This window comes from Schistocerca serialis, chromosome 8, assembly GCF_023864345.2.
Source record: "Schistocerca serialis cubense isolate TAMUIC-IGC-003099 chromosome 8, iqSchSeri2.2, whole genome shotgun sequence".
Classification (NCBI taxonomy): Eukaryota; Metazoa; Arthropoda; class Insecta; order Orthoptera; family Acrididae; genus Schistocerca; species Schistocerca serialis.
The window spans coordinates 520,017,662-520,037,839 of NC_064645.1; the positions used below are offsets into that span (position 1 = coordinate 520,017,662).

The window sequence follows — 20,178 nt, forward strand, 5'->3', positions numbered from 1 at the left end:
TTCTGTCAAAATAATGTTTTAGAGAGCTTCTCGATTTTTTTGATGCACCTCTTCAACATGACCTAGCTTATAATTTGACCCCTTGCCTTTCAGTTGTATTACTAATCCAGTGCTCTCTTCTTTTTCACCAAGCTTTCTTTTTAAGTGGTCTCTTAAATTAGTCTGTTTTCTTAATGATTATATTCTTTACTGAAGATGGTACACTTAACAAACTATTATCCGCACTTTCAAGACAAAATTCCACATAGGTGATTGATTTTTACGATTCATTTTCAAAACAATAACGAAAAACTACTTATGCACCTCACACACAAAGTTATCTTCGGAGCGCGGAATTTCCACGCCAAACAGAGACGACCAGTGGCGCGCGATACCTAAGGAATGGTTTCATGTCGATACTACTCGGAACATTAAGGGGCGACTGTGCTCTTTGTCTCACTGCTGCCAACGATAGCGATTCAACAGTTGTGGCAATAAAGTTGCGGGGCAAAGAATAGTCCTGTTGTTGTGTGGCGTTTAAATAACGAAATGGGCGACAATGACGCACATTCTACGATACCACGAACAGCTGGAAGCTTTAGGGACAGCATTCTTTCTCGTGACACTCGAAAAAATTATTAATCAGGACACAGAATCCTATAAACTAGAAAAAATAAAAAAATGAAAGTAATAGTGAGCTAATTCATCCGCTTAACAGGCTTCAGACAAAGGCTTTAATCATTAACGGGCAAGAGCTTAATAAATATCTACGAGATTAAGAGTTTTTACAAAAACATTCCGCGATATTAACCGTCAGCTCTTCGGAAGAAGAGATTAGTTTTATCTCACATCCACTGAAACATTCGCATTTCGCTCGAATTATTAAGAATATGCACTGCAATACTGTGAAAGCACATAGCATATAAATACAGTTTTATATTTTAATAATTATGTCTAGCCCCCATACAGATTAAAACTTTGTGATTTGACACGTTGTGCTTTCACTATAACCAGTTTTGCGGGACCTGGGGCGTCCTTGAAGGAACAAGCTCCGTAAACCGAACACAACACAGACAACAAACATATGAACGATAACCAACATATGACAGGAGAATCGCAGGGGCGTTAGGACTACGTCGATGTTTTGTGTTTTCGAATCACCTTATACGTTAACATATACAATTGAAAAGACTTGTAAGTCTATAATGAGGACTCAGAAACAGAAGAAGATAACAGTGGGTGTCTTTAATTGACAACGATAATAATCATATTTATTTTAAAATGCACTGTGCAGTACAATCACAAACGCTTAACAAATCTTTAAAGTGTCATTTTCCCTTCTACTAACTGCGTTGTACTACAACAACCTTTTTTTAATGTGTATTTCTTGCAACAAGTAAGTATGCTCATACGTTTGTAGATGATAATCTATAATGTGCATTCACGAATCCAAGTTATTTACGTGTGTAATTTTCACCATAAGCATCTGATCAGTATGACATGCGCACGACCGCGAGTTCTCGTCACTGGAAGACAAACAATAAAATTCCTTCTCTAACGACCCATCCCCCAGAGACGCCAATCTATTAACAATATAATTTACAAATAGAATAGACTGGCAAAGGCGCCACCATAGTTGATGCTGATTAAATACCTCCATGCAATCTACTTTCCCTATGCACTCCACACGCCATGGAGGTAGTAGGTTCCGACAGTTTTTCGCACGTAAATTAAACAAGAATTATATTTTAAACGACATGATTATCGATAGATAAACAGGACTATCGATAGTGACGATAGTGCAGACGCTATCAAATAATCCATAGTTTATCAATGGTTGAGTAACACTAGTGAAGACAGATAGATGCGGATATTACAGAATACTAAAACGAATTAGTTACAGAATGACAGAACAACCGGTAGAAGCGACCTGGGAGGATATCATTTTAGTTTCCAGGGAAATACAGGAACACTGGAGGACATAATGACCCTACAACTATCTTCGAAGTTGAGGAAATGCTGAACCTACCACTATCTTAGAAGTTAAGTTAAAGAAAGTTTTACTATCTGAACAGCAGAGTAGCTGACGACCACAAAACTAAAGAGAATAACAAATGTATGCTTACAATAAAAAGAAAGCTTTCCTGGAAAAGAGAAATACAAGGTGAACGAGAACTCCTCCGACAAACTTTCAGAGGTAGTAGTACGTATCAAAATAAAACAAAAAGTCTAGTAAACATGGGCTCTAAAATGCATACCTTAAGAACTATGAGCAGTTCATCTTCGCTACTGGAAGACACGGCTATTCTACTGAAAGCTCTTTGCCTTCCATATTTTGGGGAAAGCAAAGATCTTGCAGTAAAAAAAATGTATCACAGTAGTGCTGACGAACAAGTGCGCTAAGCATTTTAGAGCACATGTTTACTAGATTTTTTCCTTGTTTTCCTCTGTGCTACTAACTCTGAAAATTCTGGTTCATCCTGTAAAGACAACATCAGATATAAATTTACGCGCTTTGAGATATTTTCTCAGAGAAAAAAAATTCTCATTTGCTTGGAGTTATGAGAGAGGCATTGTGCATCACCGAAGGGTTTACTGTTGAATTACCAAGAGTGTACGTTCCAGGAAGAGTCGGGCAATATATTGTGGATTCTCACATACGTCTGCGAAATGACCACAACGAGAAAATCCGAGTCATTAGAGCTCATACGGACTTTTATTACAGGTCCCTTGTTCCCACGCGCCCTTCATGAACTGAATTGGGAAAGGGGGAGCGGGAAAGCGAGGAAGTGGTATCTGAAATTTGGAAATTTGTGGTAAAGACTAGAAGACAAAACTGCTGAGGTCATCGGTCCCAGGCGGCCGGTGTGGCCAAGCGGTTCTAGTCGCTACAGTCTGGAACCACGCGACCGCTACGGTCGCAGGTTCGAATCCTGCCTCGGGCATGGATGTGTGTGATACCTCTAGGTTAGTTAGGTTTAAGTAGTTCTAAGTTCTAGGGGACTGATGACCTCAGATGTAAGTCCCATAGTGCTCAGAGCCATTTGAACCATTTCATCGGTCCCGACCAAACTACTGAGGTCATTGGTCCCACGGCTTAGACATTAATTAATCTAACTTAACCTAACTTACGCTAAAGACAACACACACACTCATGCCCGAGGGAGGACTCGAACTTCTACATCTACATCCACATCCATACTCCGCAAGCCACCTGACGGTGTGTGGCGGAGGGAGCCACGCGAACGCCTAGACCGCGCGGCTACCCCGCGCGGCGAAGTTAGATCTGAAACACATAACGTGGATTGCGGTGTATACATGTACTTGTGGTGTATGCTTATATGGAAGTGAAAGATGAACTATAAACGATATATAAGACAAGTTCTCAAAATCTATTACAGGTGAGTGTTGAATATTAATGAGGAGGAACTGTTTTAATGTAGGTAAAATCGTTAGTAACTTGACTAAAAGAATGGATAGATCGATAGGGACACTTGATGAGCATTCGGGAAAAGTTAAACTGGTAACTTAGACTAGTGTGAAAGGTAGAAACTACAAAGGGAGACCATGGATTGAATACATAGATACAAATTGATGTAGGGCGCAGTAGCCAATACGTCTAGTAGCCATATACATCTATATTCCGCAAGCTACCTTATGGTGTGTGGCGGAGGATGCTTTTGATACTACTATCTGATTCCCCTTTCCTGTTCCATGGCGCTTGTGAAGAACAATTGTCACTTAACCTCCGTATTAGCTCTAATTTCTCGGATTTTCTCTTTTTGGTTATTTCACGGGACGTATATGGGAGGAAGCAATATATTGCTCTTGTTGGAACGTCCTGTCCTGGAATTTCAGTAATGAACATCTCCGTGATATACAACGCTTCTCCTATAGCCTCAGCAGCTGGAGTTTCTTGAACATCTCTGTTAACACTCTTTCGCCGACTAAATGATCCCGTGAGGAAACGCGCCGCTCTTTGCTGGGTGCTGTCTATCTCTTCTATTAATCCTACATGATAAGAGTCGCAGACTGATGAGCAATACTCAAGACTCGGTCGGACAACTGTTTTGTAATCCACTTCTTTGTTGGATGTATATTTCCTTAAGAGTCTTCCTATGAATCTCACCCTGGCATCTGCTTGCCCTGCAGATCTCAAGGGATTTGTCACCAGTAGTGTAATCCAACAGTAGTGGATTTCTTCGTCTATAGATGGAAAGACTTGACCTAAGATGGAATGGGCAGCTACATCACACCAGCCTTCGGACTGACACTAACAACAATCACACACTCAACTACAGACAACAACATGGCCTAGTTTAGAGCTACGTTTGTCTACTATGGATGTTGCATGACTGTACTCCTTTGCCACAGGCTGGTAGCCGCTGCCTCGGAGCCTCGCGAAGCCAGACCGCGCTTCTTGGCCGCCAAGCGATATTCAGAGGAGACGCCCTGGTGATCTGAACCCGACTGAACGACCACCTGCGACATCATGGCGCTCGACTTCGTCGCTGGCTGCCTCGGCGGTAAGTACTTGGCTGCTCTCGCGCTTGTAGCCCCTTCAAGATGTAAATAAATATTATTACACCATCGAGACAGTAACATACGAGGGTAAGTGAATAAGTATCTACACTTTCGCTCTAACCACATTTAGGTTGGTATTACGGATTAGTGCGCTCCCTAGTCATTATATGGCAGCCATATCGTCGCTTGGGGCAGGATTTAACAGTGTCATATCACTTCGATTTGCGATCCTGCGAAGTAAACGTAGCTGCAACACTCACCGCTTGCAACAGTGAAGAACAGCGTTCCGTAATCAGATTTTTTTTGTGGTGTGAGTGTTTACCAGGAGATGAAGTCCATAAAAATCTTTCAGCCCAATACAGTGGCAATGCGCTACCTCGGCGAAATGTTTATCAGCAGATTGAGCAGTTTATAATCTGTCCGCAGCTAGTGGACTGTCGTGGTAATAAAAGGGAAATGTTTTTGAAACGAATCAATGCTGGAGGTGAAATATGGGGATCCATCACTTTGAACAAGAGAGTAAACTCCAGAGTACGGATTGGAAACACTCCTCAGCTCCAACCAAAAAGGAATTCAAGACTCACTCTTGACAGCTTTTCTGGGACGCATAAGGGCCAATTCTGGAAATTCGTCTGGGAAATAGCGCGACAGTAAACAGTCAACAGTCAACAGCGATATGCTTTGCAATATGTTGAAACCTACAACTTGAAACAAACGTCGAGGACTGTTGTCAGGCAGCGTTCTTTCTTTGCGTGGCAATGTGCGTCCACATATCGCCGCTCATACTGCTCACACTATTTAGATTACGCATTTCAAGGTGTTGGAGCGTCTTGTACACAGTCCTGATCTCGCTCCCTTTAATTTACATTTGACTGGTCCACTCAAAATGGTTGAAGAGACCATCGATTCGCTTCTGAAAAAGAATTGAAGGTTACCGTGCGTTTGTGCGCTTTTACTCAACCGAATTTTCTTTTTCTAGTAGTAGTGAAAAGATTGTCCAACGATGGACCAAGCGCATTGAAAAGCACGGTAACTATGTTGAGAAATGAGATTGCTTGGAGTTTTACTCTGCTGTTGCAACGAACTGGAAATAAATGTTATACAGATACTTTCTGATTTGTTCTCGCATCCAACAAAGACTGTGAATCAAGTCAGAAATAGATAAATTGGACTGGGAAAATACAACACATATAGTAAACTTTTATCTCCACATCACATGTATCCAGACGTGCACAGCTTCTGAGGCACGTGGTTGACATGAATATCATCCTCTGAGCAGGATATTGGGCACAGAAGGCAGTGAAGCACGTGACTTTTGATATGACATCGCAGTTTTTCACGGCAACAGCCTCGTATAAAATGTCATTGATATTCAGACCATGCTAAATCATAGTTAAAACTCGATCTTTCGAAGATTAACACTATCTCCTTTATCAGGAGATGACTATATGCCGCAAGTGGTCTACTTCCTTGATAGTGGCATTTAAGTTTGTCATTGGTCGGGAGACGTCACTTGGAATTCTAACTTCTATTGGGTTGACGACACCTGGAGGGCGGGGTTAGAATGCACAAATGCAGGAAATCGATAATCTGACGATTTGCCCACCGTCCTCCCTGGGGCTGTTTTCGTATTTTTTTATGTTTGCGGTACATGACGTCAAGAACTCAATTATCAATCAAAAATCGTTACATTTATCTCTCAAACATTATCGAGGAAACAGTCTTTGTACTTTCCTGGTCGTCTTTAATAACCCAAAGCAAGGTCCTTTTTTATATGGCTGCGAGAATCTGAGATAGAATACTCTCCTGTCATGTGGGTGACCTTGTTAGATTCCTGGCTCTAATATGGTTTTCAAAAAGCGTGCATGTTTCACAAGCACTTATGTGAAGTGTGAAACACATAAAGACGAAGAAAATAAAGTTGTAAACATTTTAAAATTTAAACAGTTTTTATTAAAAATATTTTACAATAATCTTTTATAAAAGACGTGCATTTTTCATTTAAAATGACAAATTGATATTTGTTAATTAGTACATATTTGATGAATTTTATATTTAAAAGATATATGTATCCGAATCGAATGAAAAGCATAACGATCGAAACGAGACTCGAACCAACGTTCCAGCAATTGACAGTCCAGTGCGCTACTGATTTTTTTCCATCTCTATGTATACTATGCTTCGCAGAAATGCTCGTAGAACACTTATATCTGTTTTAAAAATTCCATCCGCCACGAATCGAACCAATAACCACACGTGGCAGGCAAGCACCCGCCCACAGAATCTCGCTGCCTATCGAAAAGTCGGTCTTACTTCACGATATTAAAGACGCTCGGAAAATTTCAAAGTCGATTTTCCTGAGAATTCTTATGAGTTGCATCGCAATGCAGTAGAAGACTGACATCTGTGCTCTGAACAGCAAGCACCACAAATATTAAAAAAATACAAAAAATCGATTGTTCTGTGGTCTCCTTGTCGGATTACAGCTTCCGCCTCCGTTGGAATTGTTACTGCATACGCGAATTTCTGTCGCTTCTTTTATTAACGAATCCAAGTAGGTCAATGGGTGATTGGTTCAAATGGCTCTGAGCACTATGGGACTTAACAGCTGTGGTCAGCAGTCCCCTAGAACTTAGAACTACTTAAACCTAACTAACCTAAGGACATCACACACATCCATGCCCGAGGCAGAATTCGAACCTGCGACCGAAGCAGTCGCGCGGTTCCGGACTGAGCGCCTAGAACCGCTAGACCACCGCGGCCGGCTCAATGGGTGAGAGAGGGCCTTCACTTTCTCAAAGTTTATCTTGTGCTCTACCATAAGGCTGTGTTGTGCTGTCGCTAATTTCTCAAAATTTCTGCTCTTGATGTGCCTCCTATTTTTAGTGCAACATTCGGCTACGTTGCGGATTATATGCCCTACGTAATTTTCATCACATTCTGGTGGCACATTATTGACACCTGGTACTCTCAAATCCAGGCTGTCTTTCACTGGACGCAGCAGATCCTTAATTTCCCGTGCAGGTCGGAATACTGGTCTAACACCACATTTAACGTGCGCCCAACTTTGCTTCAAGACGCTCTGGAGAATGGAAGGAGTGCTCTGGGATCGTCTTCTTCCGTTGGCTGGATGGGTCTGAAGGTACATTTACCAGCGAAAACAGCTCTGATTCAATGTGGTTCTTATCCTTTTCTCCTGAATACATTCTTAAGGCGTTGCGATCCAGATGTCAGGTAATCATGGTCTTCCTATGGAACTGCCCGAAAATGGGAAAATCCTCTGATATAAGCGACTTCGACGAAGGGCAGATTGCCAGGCTTCGGCGTATCGGAACGAGAGTCTCAAGAAACGGCGAAGCTGGTCATTTGGTCAGCTGTTCGCTTGTTACTCTCGTGAGTATCTGTGGAAACTGGTCAGAGGATAATGAAACCACTAGTAGACGACAGTGTTTTGGAAGTTAATCCCTCTTCACGGAACGAAGAGGTCAGGGGCGTATCCGCTCTGTAAAGCAGGATAGGTGGAGGGAGACCTTTGGCAGATCTGATGACTGAGTACAGTGCTGGTGGAGGCGCAATGTTTCGAAGCACACCATTCAGCTCCTCAACATACGACTTCTACATGTTTCCACGCTGACTGAACAACATAGTCAGTTACCTTTGAAGTGGACACGGTGACATCGAGATTAGGCTGTCGATCAATGGAAACGCGTCCAGTGGACGGATGGATCATGTTTGTTCTTACACCAAGTAGATGGTCGTCATCCAGGTGAACGGCTACACGGAACACCTACCGTGCCACCAATACAGGCAGGTGGGGGCAGTATTATGCTATGGGTGACATTCACCTGGGCTCTCATGGGACCTGTGGTAGTATTCGAAGCTACTATGACAGCTGTGGACTGCAAAGGCATTACTGTGAATCACCTCCATCCATTCATGCTTTACGCCTTCCGCAATGGCAATGGCATTTTCCGGCTGTCAGTGTCACAAGGCCAGAAAGGCAGTACAATGGCCTGAGTAGCGTGATTGTTTGCTCACCTGACGGCCAGAAGTTCGCCCGATCTAAAGCCGATAGAACACGTATGGGACGCTATCGGACGCCAGCTCGGAACCCAAAAACCAGTTGTCCGCAATTTGCGGGATCTGTACATAGGGATATTGTACCACATATGTCTGAAAATCTATCAAGGACATGCCGAGTAGATGCCACATACAATCGCAGCTTTATTGCGTTCCAAAGGTGGACCAACGCTCTTTTATGCAGATGGTCTTAATGTTTTGGCTCATCAGTATCCAATATGTTTTCCAAAGCCGAAAACCTGCTGATACGCAGTTTATGCATGATACTTTTATACTGTGATGATGGTATCTTTGTACGTTGTAAGGGGAATACAGAACTGATAATCCCCTCCCATATACTCCCAAGTGGGGAAACCTCTGCCACATTCTCAGCTCTCTGCAAACAGCCCTCTGGATTAGGGAATGCAATGTAAAAAACTGAAACAGAAAGAAAAGGCGACATATGTCGTAAGAGTACAGGGTGATTCAAAAAGAAAGAGCGAATTTCAGTTGCTGATTACAGAGAAAATTTGAGAGACAAAAACACATTGTGCATGTTACTGAACAGAGGAGGATTCAAAGTTTTATGTTCGCACAGACACCATACCATATACTCAACATGAGCACCATGCGTTGCTCGAGAAACATTGAAAAGGTAGTCCATTGTATTCCACACACCAATCGGTAGATCCGTTTTTACTGAATCGACAACTCGATTTTTCAGTTGCCATAGGTGCGAGAAATACTCCGACTTTTATTTACCACTACAGAAAAAAAATCGGAAGTTTGAGGTCTGGTGACCTAGGAGTACGGCAAGTGAAAGAGAGAGGCAGACTGGGCGAGAGGAATAAATGTGTGTATGATAAATCCCATCCCTCAAAAAGTTCCTTCCTTCACACCTCATCTGTGTTACCACAGATGACTTGTCGCTGATCTAATTTGTATTAAGACTAAACTGCACATGAAGTGCCTTGTTGCTTCTACCGGCCTGAGTGCAATGCGTAAGTGCTGAATAGTGTTCACCAACCTACAGTTGTTGTCCCCTGCGCAGAAAACAGCACGTAGGTCGTCATTCCGTTATATTGAAGCTGTAATTAACTGTTAGCGAGTAACTGGTTTTGTATAAATAATAAAATTTTATTAGCAGAATACGAATAACAGTACAAGTATAGTCCACTTTATGAATCACAAAATATTTCCAGTCTTCACAATTTCACGGAAATAAACAAAATAATGAACTGCGTGTCTGTGTAATTACTATCAAACTAGTTCTCAATACATGTCCAAAAAAGCAGAGACTGCTAATTAAAAATAAGTGCAGAACGGCATGGTACCGACACAATAGTGACGAAAAGTGTAAAGAACGGCATGATGCAAGGGTTTCTTCGAACTTAAAGGACAGCAGTAAGCCAATAGTAGCTGTATAACAGTGTCACTTTTTTTGACAAATATTTTGTTGAAATTAATGGACGGCAATGCAACGATAGTAGCTTAACAGCAGTTTGTGATTGAAACTTGGTGAGATAGTGGAGTGCTATACGGTATTCTAGCAGGATTGATAGACTGTAAGTTAACAAAAGACTACTAACAACATAAAGGTACAGAAAAATCTTTACTATTAAAAGAATAATGCAAATACTATAGAAAGAGTAACTAAAGGTTAATGATTTAGGAAGTCACGTTACACACGAATTTATTGGGGGTAGCAATTAGTCCTTTCTCAGCACAAAATATCTAATATATGATTAAATAAATTAATTAACAATTGGACAATGAAAAAAATATAAAACAGATTCAAGTTTTGAAAAATAATAACGAGTGACAAGTATAGTGGAATGGTATGGATAACTGAAAATTTCCAAAACTTGATTGTTCCCTGCGAGTACATCAAAATTTTTCGAAATCTCAGAAGAAGGGGATACGTAATATTTCTGGCTTTACACATCACATACAGTTACAAGAAACTTTTCTTAGAGCAGTTGAGAAGGCAGCAGCGGGAATAGGACATAATTGTGTGAGGTATCGGTGACAGACGGTTTACTCAGTACGCACATCGTGAGAAAGGCCGCCTAAATTGTGAAATTTTTTCCGTGATTGGCTGCTGTGTTCAAAAGTAGTGCACCAAAATAATAAACTTCTATTATTAACATTAGAAAAACTAAACAGTGAATTTATTTGCGTTTCATATAGAAGCACCTCTCAATAGCAGGCTATCATTCCATTATTTCAAAAGTATTACTTACCAGCAGAATCAAAACAGTTGCTAAACCAAAATGCAAACGAAGAACTTCGGAGATGGTCGGATCGTGCCTACCTTGAATGGTGGGCGAGGTGGTTAGGTTGCAAGGTCATAGCTCGGTCGGCAGTCTCGGTGTACAGGCATGTTGTAGGCTGCGGTCCGTGTCGGTTAAGAACTTAATTAGCAATCTGAATGCGTCGTAAAAATGCCCACTTCGCATCGTTACAAATAAAACAAACTCTACACCTATACATATCACAAATACGAGTATGCAGAGATGGAAGATCATTACACTCACACCTTTTACCAGAATATACGCAAGCAGCCGGTAACAGCAACCAATATTGATAATTCTGTAGCCCATGATTTAGTCTTGCATTGTGAAACTCCAGAGTTTCCGGACTGGTGTTAAGTTCAACAACTGTCAGTCCTTTCTTCTATCTCCATCCTCAGCGTACAGCTCCAGTACAGATCTGTGTAACAATACAAAATGCCTCGAAGTAAATTCCTCAAGCGTAAACAATTTTTAAATAAACATTAAATAAACAATAATAAATTTTAAATAAACATTTCCATACATTATTTCAATACAAATAAATAATACATAATTTTTGTTTTGATTTTGGCTGTTTGTAAACAATGCCACTGTTTACATCCTGCCACGAGTGTGGTTTATCTTTGTTTTTGTTTTGATCACAGCTGTATCCACTGTTTGCCTTCTTAAGAGCTTGGTGCTTGCTCGCACCGTCTGTTACCACTGACCCGCTTCGGTAATGACTCACGCCGCTACCCGGCTCCTCCTTCTATGCTCTTGAAATCTTATATACGGAAGCTTACAACTGCCATTCACTGGAACATTGAGAGCACATTTTAGAATTTTGCTTTAAGCGTAAGGCACATACACTCCTTTACCGAAACATTGCTTCATTCTACAATATGAAGTATCATTCTTTCTATACTTGTGTGTCACTTCCTACAAACTGTACTAGGGGAGCTGCATTCATCAAATAACTGTGTATATTCACCTGACTTTCATATACGAGCATTATGTGCCTTCGTAATATGTAGGGGCTGATTATCTTATTCTTAGCTAGACCTTTATTGTACATTTCTTTCATATTTAAAACCAGTGTGTGTCATTACTCTCTATACTTCATAATACGTGGACTGCTTTTTAAACTTTATTTACTAAGTTCACGACTTTCATGAGATTTCCGTATCAGTGTTGTGTTCGCACCATCAACAGAACAGGCTCTGCTAAAGGTATACTACGCCTTCCGCATAGCTGGCAACGGGTTCTACACAATGCTGGTGACTACTTTGAAGGACAGTAACAGGGGCAAACATGTAACTCTTTTGTATCGGTTGTGAATAAACAGTTGCCACTATTTAAGTTCCAACCCTCGTATAATAGCCCTCGTCTTGTTTTCCTATTCTTAAAATACGATCAAACATTAGGTCTGTTTATCATTGTTGTAAATATTTAGAAACTGTTCCACTACTACTTCATAATATGTTTTTTATGTGCTTAAAATGATACTGGTGTCTTGTTGTGACTGTGTACTGTGTTCTCTTGCTAGTGTATCTATAATCCTACGCTTTGTATATTCTAGCCTGTCCACATATATTCCGTACAATGCCTGTTTTTCACCCGTGCTATGCAGATGTTTATTCTGCTGGGTTACTTTGTTTTTGGCTCATTCAGTGTAAGGACATTTTATCATCTTAACCTTGATAGTGAAGAATTTTAAAGAAGACAGATATAGTTCTGATTGGATGAAGGGGAAGAACTAACAGCAGGGAAATAAAACGAAGTATGCTGCCGATTAATGGGGACATGGTAATCGCCAATTACCTAGCAATAAAAAGAATGTTATTACCCCCTGAGGTTGAGTAGATATAACATTTTTTGATATCCATAGTGTTGTAGACTACTTTTGATGCTCCATTTTAATGTTGGCTACCTCCATTACACTGTGGTGCGCTATCCTAATGATTCTGTGCAATCCTTCTTATATCTGTACATCTAATAGAATTTTTTGAGCTTTGAGTTAATTTTGGAAGACGTATGTTTTTGCCTGTCCTTTTCTTAACCTCTTGTTGCATTAGTTCTTTCTTTTAGCTGCTTTTTCTTTGAGCCTAGCTAAGACTAAATATCCCTTTTTATGAATTGAAATATCTCTCTATGAGAAACTTACTATACATTCAATTATACTAGGTACCTTTTCGCTGTTAATAGTTAATGTGGTTGTCTTTACGTTGCAGAATGTGGCAATTCATTAATAATTCTCTCGAATTCTTCCACATAATTAACCCACTCGTGATGTTTTCTAGAGCAGTATGCATTAAAGAGCTTATTTAGTTCTCTGATAACTTTCAGTTATATCGGATTGAGGGTGGTATTTAGATATGTATATATGTTTTATATCAAGGTTCCTCAACATATTTTCCATCAGCCTGATATAAATTGTGGTCCATTGTCACTGGTGATCCTATCTGGTGTACCTACCATCATTACATAGCCATTATTTGATACTGACTCACCTGTAGCCTTTCTCAGTGCATACAGTTTTACATGTTTTGAGAACATGCCCAGTACAACGAACAGATACTTGTACCCTTCTTGTGATGTGGGAAGGGGACCGTAGAGGTCAACACATACCTTTTCCAGTATTTTTGTTGGGATCATGCTATGCATTTTGGCTTTGCTGCTAGAGTTTAAAGCTTTTGTTTTCTGACACACATCACATGATTTTAAAATAGCAGCTTTCCTTAATTTTGTCCACCAAAATGAGCACGCACATGAGAAATGAATGAACCACACAAGCCTCTCAATTTCATGTTATGGTCACTAGACCTTCCACTGCTATTTTCAAGGGTCTATTCTAAGATACAACTACACGTTTATGTATGGCACCGTACTTCCTTACATTGTCATTAACTTTCGTTCTCCAGTCAGCTTTTATCATTTTAATGGGTCTCATATTTTTGAATATGCTCTTTATTTTTTTCTTCTTGTTTTACTTCTGTTAGGTATAACATAGAGACTTCTTTCTGCCCTGAATCACTAAAGTCTACTTTATCTGTAACTGAATATCTTCTCTCCCCTTTGTTAGAACTCGAGTGGCAAAGGCAATGGATTTTCTTTCCAATGTATCGCTGTTTTCTATGAATTGCCAGATATGTGCTCACAACCCGTATTCTAAGCTGTACAAAAAAATGCAAAAAGGGACATTTAAGTGTTAATGTGGCAAAACAATACTATTACATAATTCATCTTATCTTTTCGAAATTGTTGTTCACATTCCTGGGTCCAGACCCAAGTGGCATTCTCCTTCGTTAACTGGAGTAGGGCTTTCGTGTTAAGTGCATAATTGTTCGCAAATTTGCGATAGAATCCGGTTAAACCGAAGAAGGCTTTCATCTCCTTGTTTTGTTCTAGGAGAGTTTCTTGTAATTGAACATGATGGCTGTAAAGCCAAAAATATTACAGAGGCCAAAAGCAATGAACAAGATATTGTTGTTCAGCTTATTATGTGATTTCTCTTGTGGGGTAGTCACCATGTTGCTACAATAAAATAGTACTCGGTGAAAAAATCCACACGAATACATGTGAATTAATTGGTAGGATAGTGGGAAAATGCAGTCAGTCTGCAAACGACGTGAATCTCTCATGTTTTCACGGTGCGTTGGCTGATCCATTAGCTTTCGGACACTAAGACGAAGAAGTTCCGTTTCCTCGAGATTTTCTCTACTCGGGGTAGTGTGTTGTGTTGTCCTTGCGTCCGTATTGTCATAACTGACATTTCACTGTTGAGATGACTATATGGGCACGTCCCGAAAGCCCATTAATTAAAAAAAACTTTCCTTTAACTACTTGAAGAAACAGAGTTTATGCAGCTGCATGCCCAAAGAAAAGGTTTCTTATGAAATACCAGTCAGACATATCAAACATATCTTCGAATTAAGTCTGTGAGACCTATATCAAATAGGACTAACATGGGATATTGAATGTAGACAAAGTAGGGCAGTGTGATGAACACATGTTTCTTTGACGCTTGGAAGGGCGCCTCAGAAATGGTCAAGGAACTGAACTCACTGGAAAATATACGTCAACTATTCCGCGAAATACTACTTACAAAGTTCCTAGAACCAGCATTGATGAATCTATGAGTATACTAAGGACACCCTTCGTATCGCTAGAGGACCTTTGAAAACAAGATCTATTTACAGTGAGCACAGAGGCGTTCATGCGCGAATGGAAAAGGAAGAAAACCTAAAGTATGCTACAGTAGCAAGTACCCTCTGCCATGTGCTTCACAATGGTTTTACGAGAATGGATGTAGATGTAGAATCATGTAATTACTAATTCGGCTAACAGGAGCTAACGACTAATAATAAGAAAGGAACATGGTTTTAGGTATAAAATCAAATAAAGCCTTAAGAAAGACAAGCAATAAAAAGTAACTATAATACATGTTCGACACTTTTAACATCCACTTGGTATTTTTTGTATTTTATTGGCAACACTAGCGAATGGGATCGCAAATGGCTGGTACCACTGTGGTATTGAGAGTAATGCTTTCACATTATGCGGTTCAGAAGGCAAAACCGCTTAGAACGCAAAACATGAAATGTAAGCTGTTGAAATATTCTAGTGCTGCGTAAGATTCCGCGTAAGTTAAATGCGCTTACATCCGCTATGGGCGATATATTTTGAAGTCAAAAGGCTGGAAAGCATTAAAGCATTAAAACCAGTCACCATTCTGGCAATCGAAGAAAATAAACAGGAACAACTGCCGGACAAAAGCTACTGCACCATCCCTCGACAGACAACATTGTCAGCAATTGCACGGAATTCTCGGTTTACGTTGCTACAACTTTCTCTGCGGAGTGTGCCAGCTTTACGCGCCTACCAGTGACCTGGCCTGTCTTTGACTGTGGCTCTCAAATATTTGTTCGCCAGCGGTCGAACAATAGCGTAGAGATACGCTATACTTTCCACAGCTCTCGGAAACGACTTTTGAGCCCGCCAGCGAACAGATTGCAAAACCATAATGTGGTATGTTCGCTAAACAATATGAACACAATACGAACAGTTTAATGCGTAACACGCCAAACAGTCGTCGAACAGATTCCATATGTAAACAACGAGGTGGTTCGTATCTGGAGAGGAAATAACTCAGACTAAGAAAGAACGAAAGTAATAGGAATGCATCAAATTGCTGTAATTAATCTAGTCGTATGGCAGCGAAACTTTGTAGCTATTTTGATGCTTTTATGCAGATCCGATTTACGCTGAAAAAAATAGTTCCAATTTTAGCCACCAGGTACAAATCTGGCGCTGTGAATGCAAGTATAATGAATTAGGAACGAGACATGGGCAGGAAAAATCAACCAAGTGAGAAAGGCATTATGTTGATTTTATTTTTAAGCACCACTTTGACAGCTGGATCAGCATGAGCACCGGAGACGTAGACGAGATGCTGCATACATAAAACGACGTGTCAACAGTTGCTCGCAGCGGTTACAGTGGAATCTGTGCAACTTCGTCCTGTGTATTGGCCTTAAGATCAAGTAGATCTGAAAACGTCTGGAGCTAACACTTTCGTGAAAGATTGCATGTTTCACTGGACGAGCGACATGAAATGTTGTCCCATCTTGCATGGAAGCAATGGTTCTCACGCAGCTGCGCTCTTCCAAATTGGAAATCACATGTTGTACGCTGAGGTCTCGATAACGAGCAGACGTCACAGTACACCTGACACCCTCTCTGGGGGGAGAAAGGTGCTTATGAATTCACGCCACACAGCCACTTACGACGAGTGCAGTGGCTCTTCATGCACGCGGTTTAACAGTTCTCCAGCTTCAGCAGTTCTGTCAATTCACTGCACCGGTAGTGTAATATGTGCCTCGCCGCTCCATACAATCTTGCATGGCCACATCTCATCTACTTTGATCCGTGCCAGAAACCGAAGAGCGGATCATGAGGTTTCGATTGCTGCACCATCTGGTTCTTGTACGAATACCAGCGTAAAATACCTCGTCAAACTTTCCGTACTGTTGCCCATGGCATGGACAATGCTCGTTAACACTGCAGGAGTAGTAGCACTACGAGGGGCACGTTAGGCATGGTCAGTTACAGTAACAACAACGCCGTCAATAACTTCCACCGTGATAGGTCGCCTTCCTCTTCCACGTGCCACTCCAAGCTAACCCGTGTTTTCGAATTTCATAATCATCTTCTTTAAATCATTTAATGACATCCTAAGATATTTCTATTGGCGATACTCTCTCAATGCAGCACTGTAATTGCTGCCGTTCACATAAAACAGTTTCGCCATCAGCGCACGATCTCTCTTCTCGACAGTCATACTTTTCACCCACGTTATGGCTTGTTAAATGACAGCGTGGGTATATCATACCGTCAGACAAACAGTGTACACTCTACAGCATCAAGATTTGCACCTGGTGACCAAAATTGGAAGTATTTTTTTTCCAGCGTAAATCGGTTCCGCGTTAACGCGTTACCATAGCTACTAAGTTTTGCTGCCATACGATAACTACACCACACAAAGGACCTCCATGGGTAGCTGCCCTTTAATTAAAACAAACCACTACTATCTATAGTACGGGTGACGAGAGATGATGCCTAACAGCTGGCAGCACTGTAGCTAGCTTTCAACAGTGAAGCACAAACGGCTAAACACGAAAACCGGGAAAACAATAGTCTGTACAGACCTGCGACAACACTGTGGCTTTGCCAAAATAGTATTACATAGCTGGTTGAGTCAGACGTGCGAAGCAGTCGCACCAAGCCCACTACAGTTGTCAGTGATCTCTCGACGACCTTGTCATAGTTTCTTTATTACTGCAAGAACGCCATTACGGTTCACGAGCCTATACCAGTAACCTCCACCACCTTTCCAGAATTCCTTAAAGAATCGAGCTCCCAGCCATGAATACAGCTTCAAACTTCTGATTACTTTACAAATGTATTAATGTGTTAAGTATTTGACGTTGAAAAGGTAAAACCTTTGTGGTTGAAAGTACAAAACCCTGACTATGCTGGTTTTATTAGTATCGAATTATTTACTTTTGGAAAACGCAACACTTATGACCAATACTATTGTCCAGAAGTGGATTACCTCATTATTGAAGACCGGCGTCTTACGATGGCAGCCGTTACCTCACAGATCGGACTGAGTGTCGGAACTGCAAAGGATATCCATTTCTCTCCGTACACTTGTGCCATCCTTTCATCATTTTCGTTCCCTGTGCACCTTCGCTGTAAGGAGACTCTTCTTTTGAAGCGTCCATCCCTCTGTTTTCAGCACTACTGGTTTGCAATGGACAGTCGACGGCCGGCCGGAGTGGCCGAGCGGTTCTAGGTGCTGCAGCCTGGAACCACGCGACCGCTACGGTCGCAGGTTCGAATCCTGCCTCGGGCATGGATGTGTGTAATGTCCTTAGGTTAGTTAGGTTTAAGTAGTTCAAAGTTCTAGGGGACTGATGACCTCAGCAGTTAAGTCCCATAGTGCTCACAGCCATTTGAATCATTTGAACAGTCGACGGGTGTGCGTGCTAACTCTGTTGTCACGTGGGTGTGCATCCTTTTCCCTCTACCAGCGAGTTTGGGACCGCACCTTCTCCCGTAGGCTGTGGCATTACGATCCCTTGAATGGTTTTCATTTTACAGGCTGCGGATCGTTTCTTTTTGAATGACTCTAATAGTAAAGAAGCAATAAACTGAAACGTCATGTCCATTTGCTGGAGTTTTCCTGAATGCACAGTGATAATGTAGTAAGCGTCCCAGATCGTGTGCTATTCGTCCTTCCTTGAATCGCTTGTGCCAAACTTGACCCTTGCAACGGACATGGAGTGCTCTTCATAACCGTGGACCATTCACTGCTGAACTACCGTTTCCTGCACTCCTTCTGCAATTTGAAACTCACTACACCCCTTTGCTCTCCTTTTGAAGCCTCCATTCCTCTGTTTTCAGAAAGACTAAGTGCTCTGGACCGTCGCCACAGGCACATTCTCACTTGTCGTCACGTGGGTGTGCACTCATGTTCCTCTAGCGTAAGATTATACCGCTCAATATGTAGTCTACATTATGACAGCATTTAAAATTTTAAAATTCGGTCATTGTTTATACCGTGTGTTTCAAAATGAATATCAGGGTTTCAAGGCTTTGTAGCATTTAATACATTCAAGTTACAATTATAAATAGGCATCAAATAAAAGAGCAACTGAAACAATTTTTCTCACAAGTGTTCAGGATGAGCATCATTCGTTACACGGCACACGTTCATTCGATAGGCGAGTTCTTCTCAAACCTTGATCAGTGTGTCTGGAGTAATCGTTGCAACAAGTCCTTCAATCCTGTTTCTTAAGTCCTGTAGATCAGGTGGTAGGGGAAGCATATGCACATGGCTCAAAGGTAAAAATCGCATGGCATCAGATTGGTTGAAAGTGGAGGCCATTCGAAAAAAGCTCTGTCATTCGTCCGCTTGCGGTCAATCCTGCGGTTGGGTACAGCATCGTTTAAACAGTCGCGTACTGCGTTAAGCTAGTGAGGCGACGCACCATCTTGCTGCCAAATGAGGTTGTGTGGTTCAGCTTCTTCCAATGGTTCTAGCGCATCAAGATAAGTAACACCAGCTACTGTGGCTTCGTCGAAAAAGAAAGACCCATAAACTATCGATCGAGATTTGACACACAAAAAAACTTAGGGGAGTCTTGTTGCAACTGTACCGTCTCGTGGGATTTTCTGACCCCCAGATGTGAGTGTTACGCATGTTCACATTTCCACTGAGGTAAAATGTCGATTCATCACGATCTAGGAAATCATCATCATGCACAAAAGTTTCGTTTTAAGCCGAATGTGATAAACCCTGCAAAACCTTAAACCCCTATATTTATTTTGAAACACACGGTATTTAATACTGAAAATGAAATTTTTATTGCTCCTGAAGGCCATTAGACAGGCAACCTGCAACTGCGGTAGGGTAACTGTTTTAGCCATTTAACAATACATACACTCCTGGAAATGGAAAAAAGAACACATTGACACCGGTGTGTCAGACCCACCATACTTGCTCCGGACACTGCGAGAGGGCTGTACAAGCAATGATCACACGCACGGCACAGCGGACACACCAGGAACCGCGGTGTTGGCCGTCGAATGGCGCTAGCTGCGCAGCATTTGTGCACCGCCGCCGTCAGTGTCAGCCAGTTTGCCGTGGCATACGGAGCTCCATCGCAGTCTTTAACACTGGTAGCATGCCGCGACAGCGTGGACGTGAACCGTATGTGCAGTTGACGGACTTTGAGCGAGGGCGTATAGTGGGCATGCGGGAGGCCGGGTGGACGTA

At 41.5% G+C, this 20,178-nt stretch overlaps 1 protein-coding gene across 1 annotated transcript in view; it reads left to right on the plus strand.

Annotated features, from left to right (window-relative positions):
- LOC126416303 (mitochondrial basic amino acids transporter-like) overlaps positions 1-20,178 on the plus strand; it is a 238,390-nt gene that overhangs the window by 51,593 nt on the left and 166,619 nt on the right. The window contains exon 2 of the mRNA XM_050083961.1: positions 4,354-4,505. Coding sequence (XP_049939918.1) covers positions 4,472-4,505 — 34 coding nt within the window. The 5' untranslated portion in view covers positions 4,354-4,471. The remainder of the gene's footprint in view (positions 1-4,353; positions 4,506-20,178) is intronic.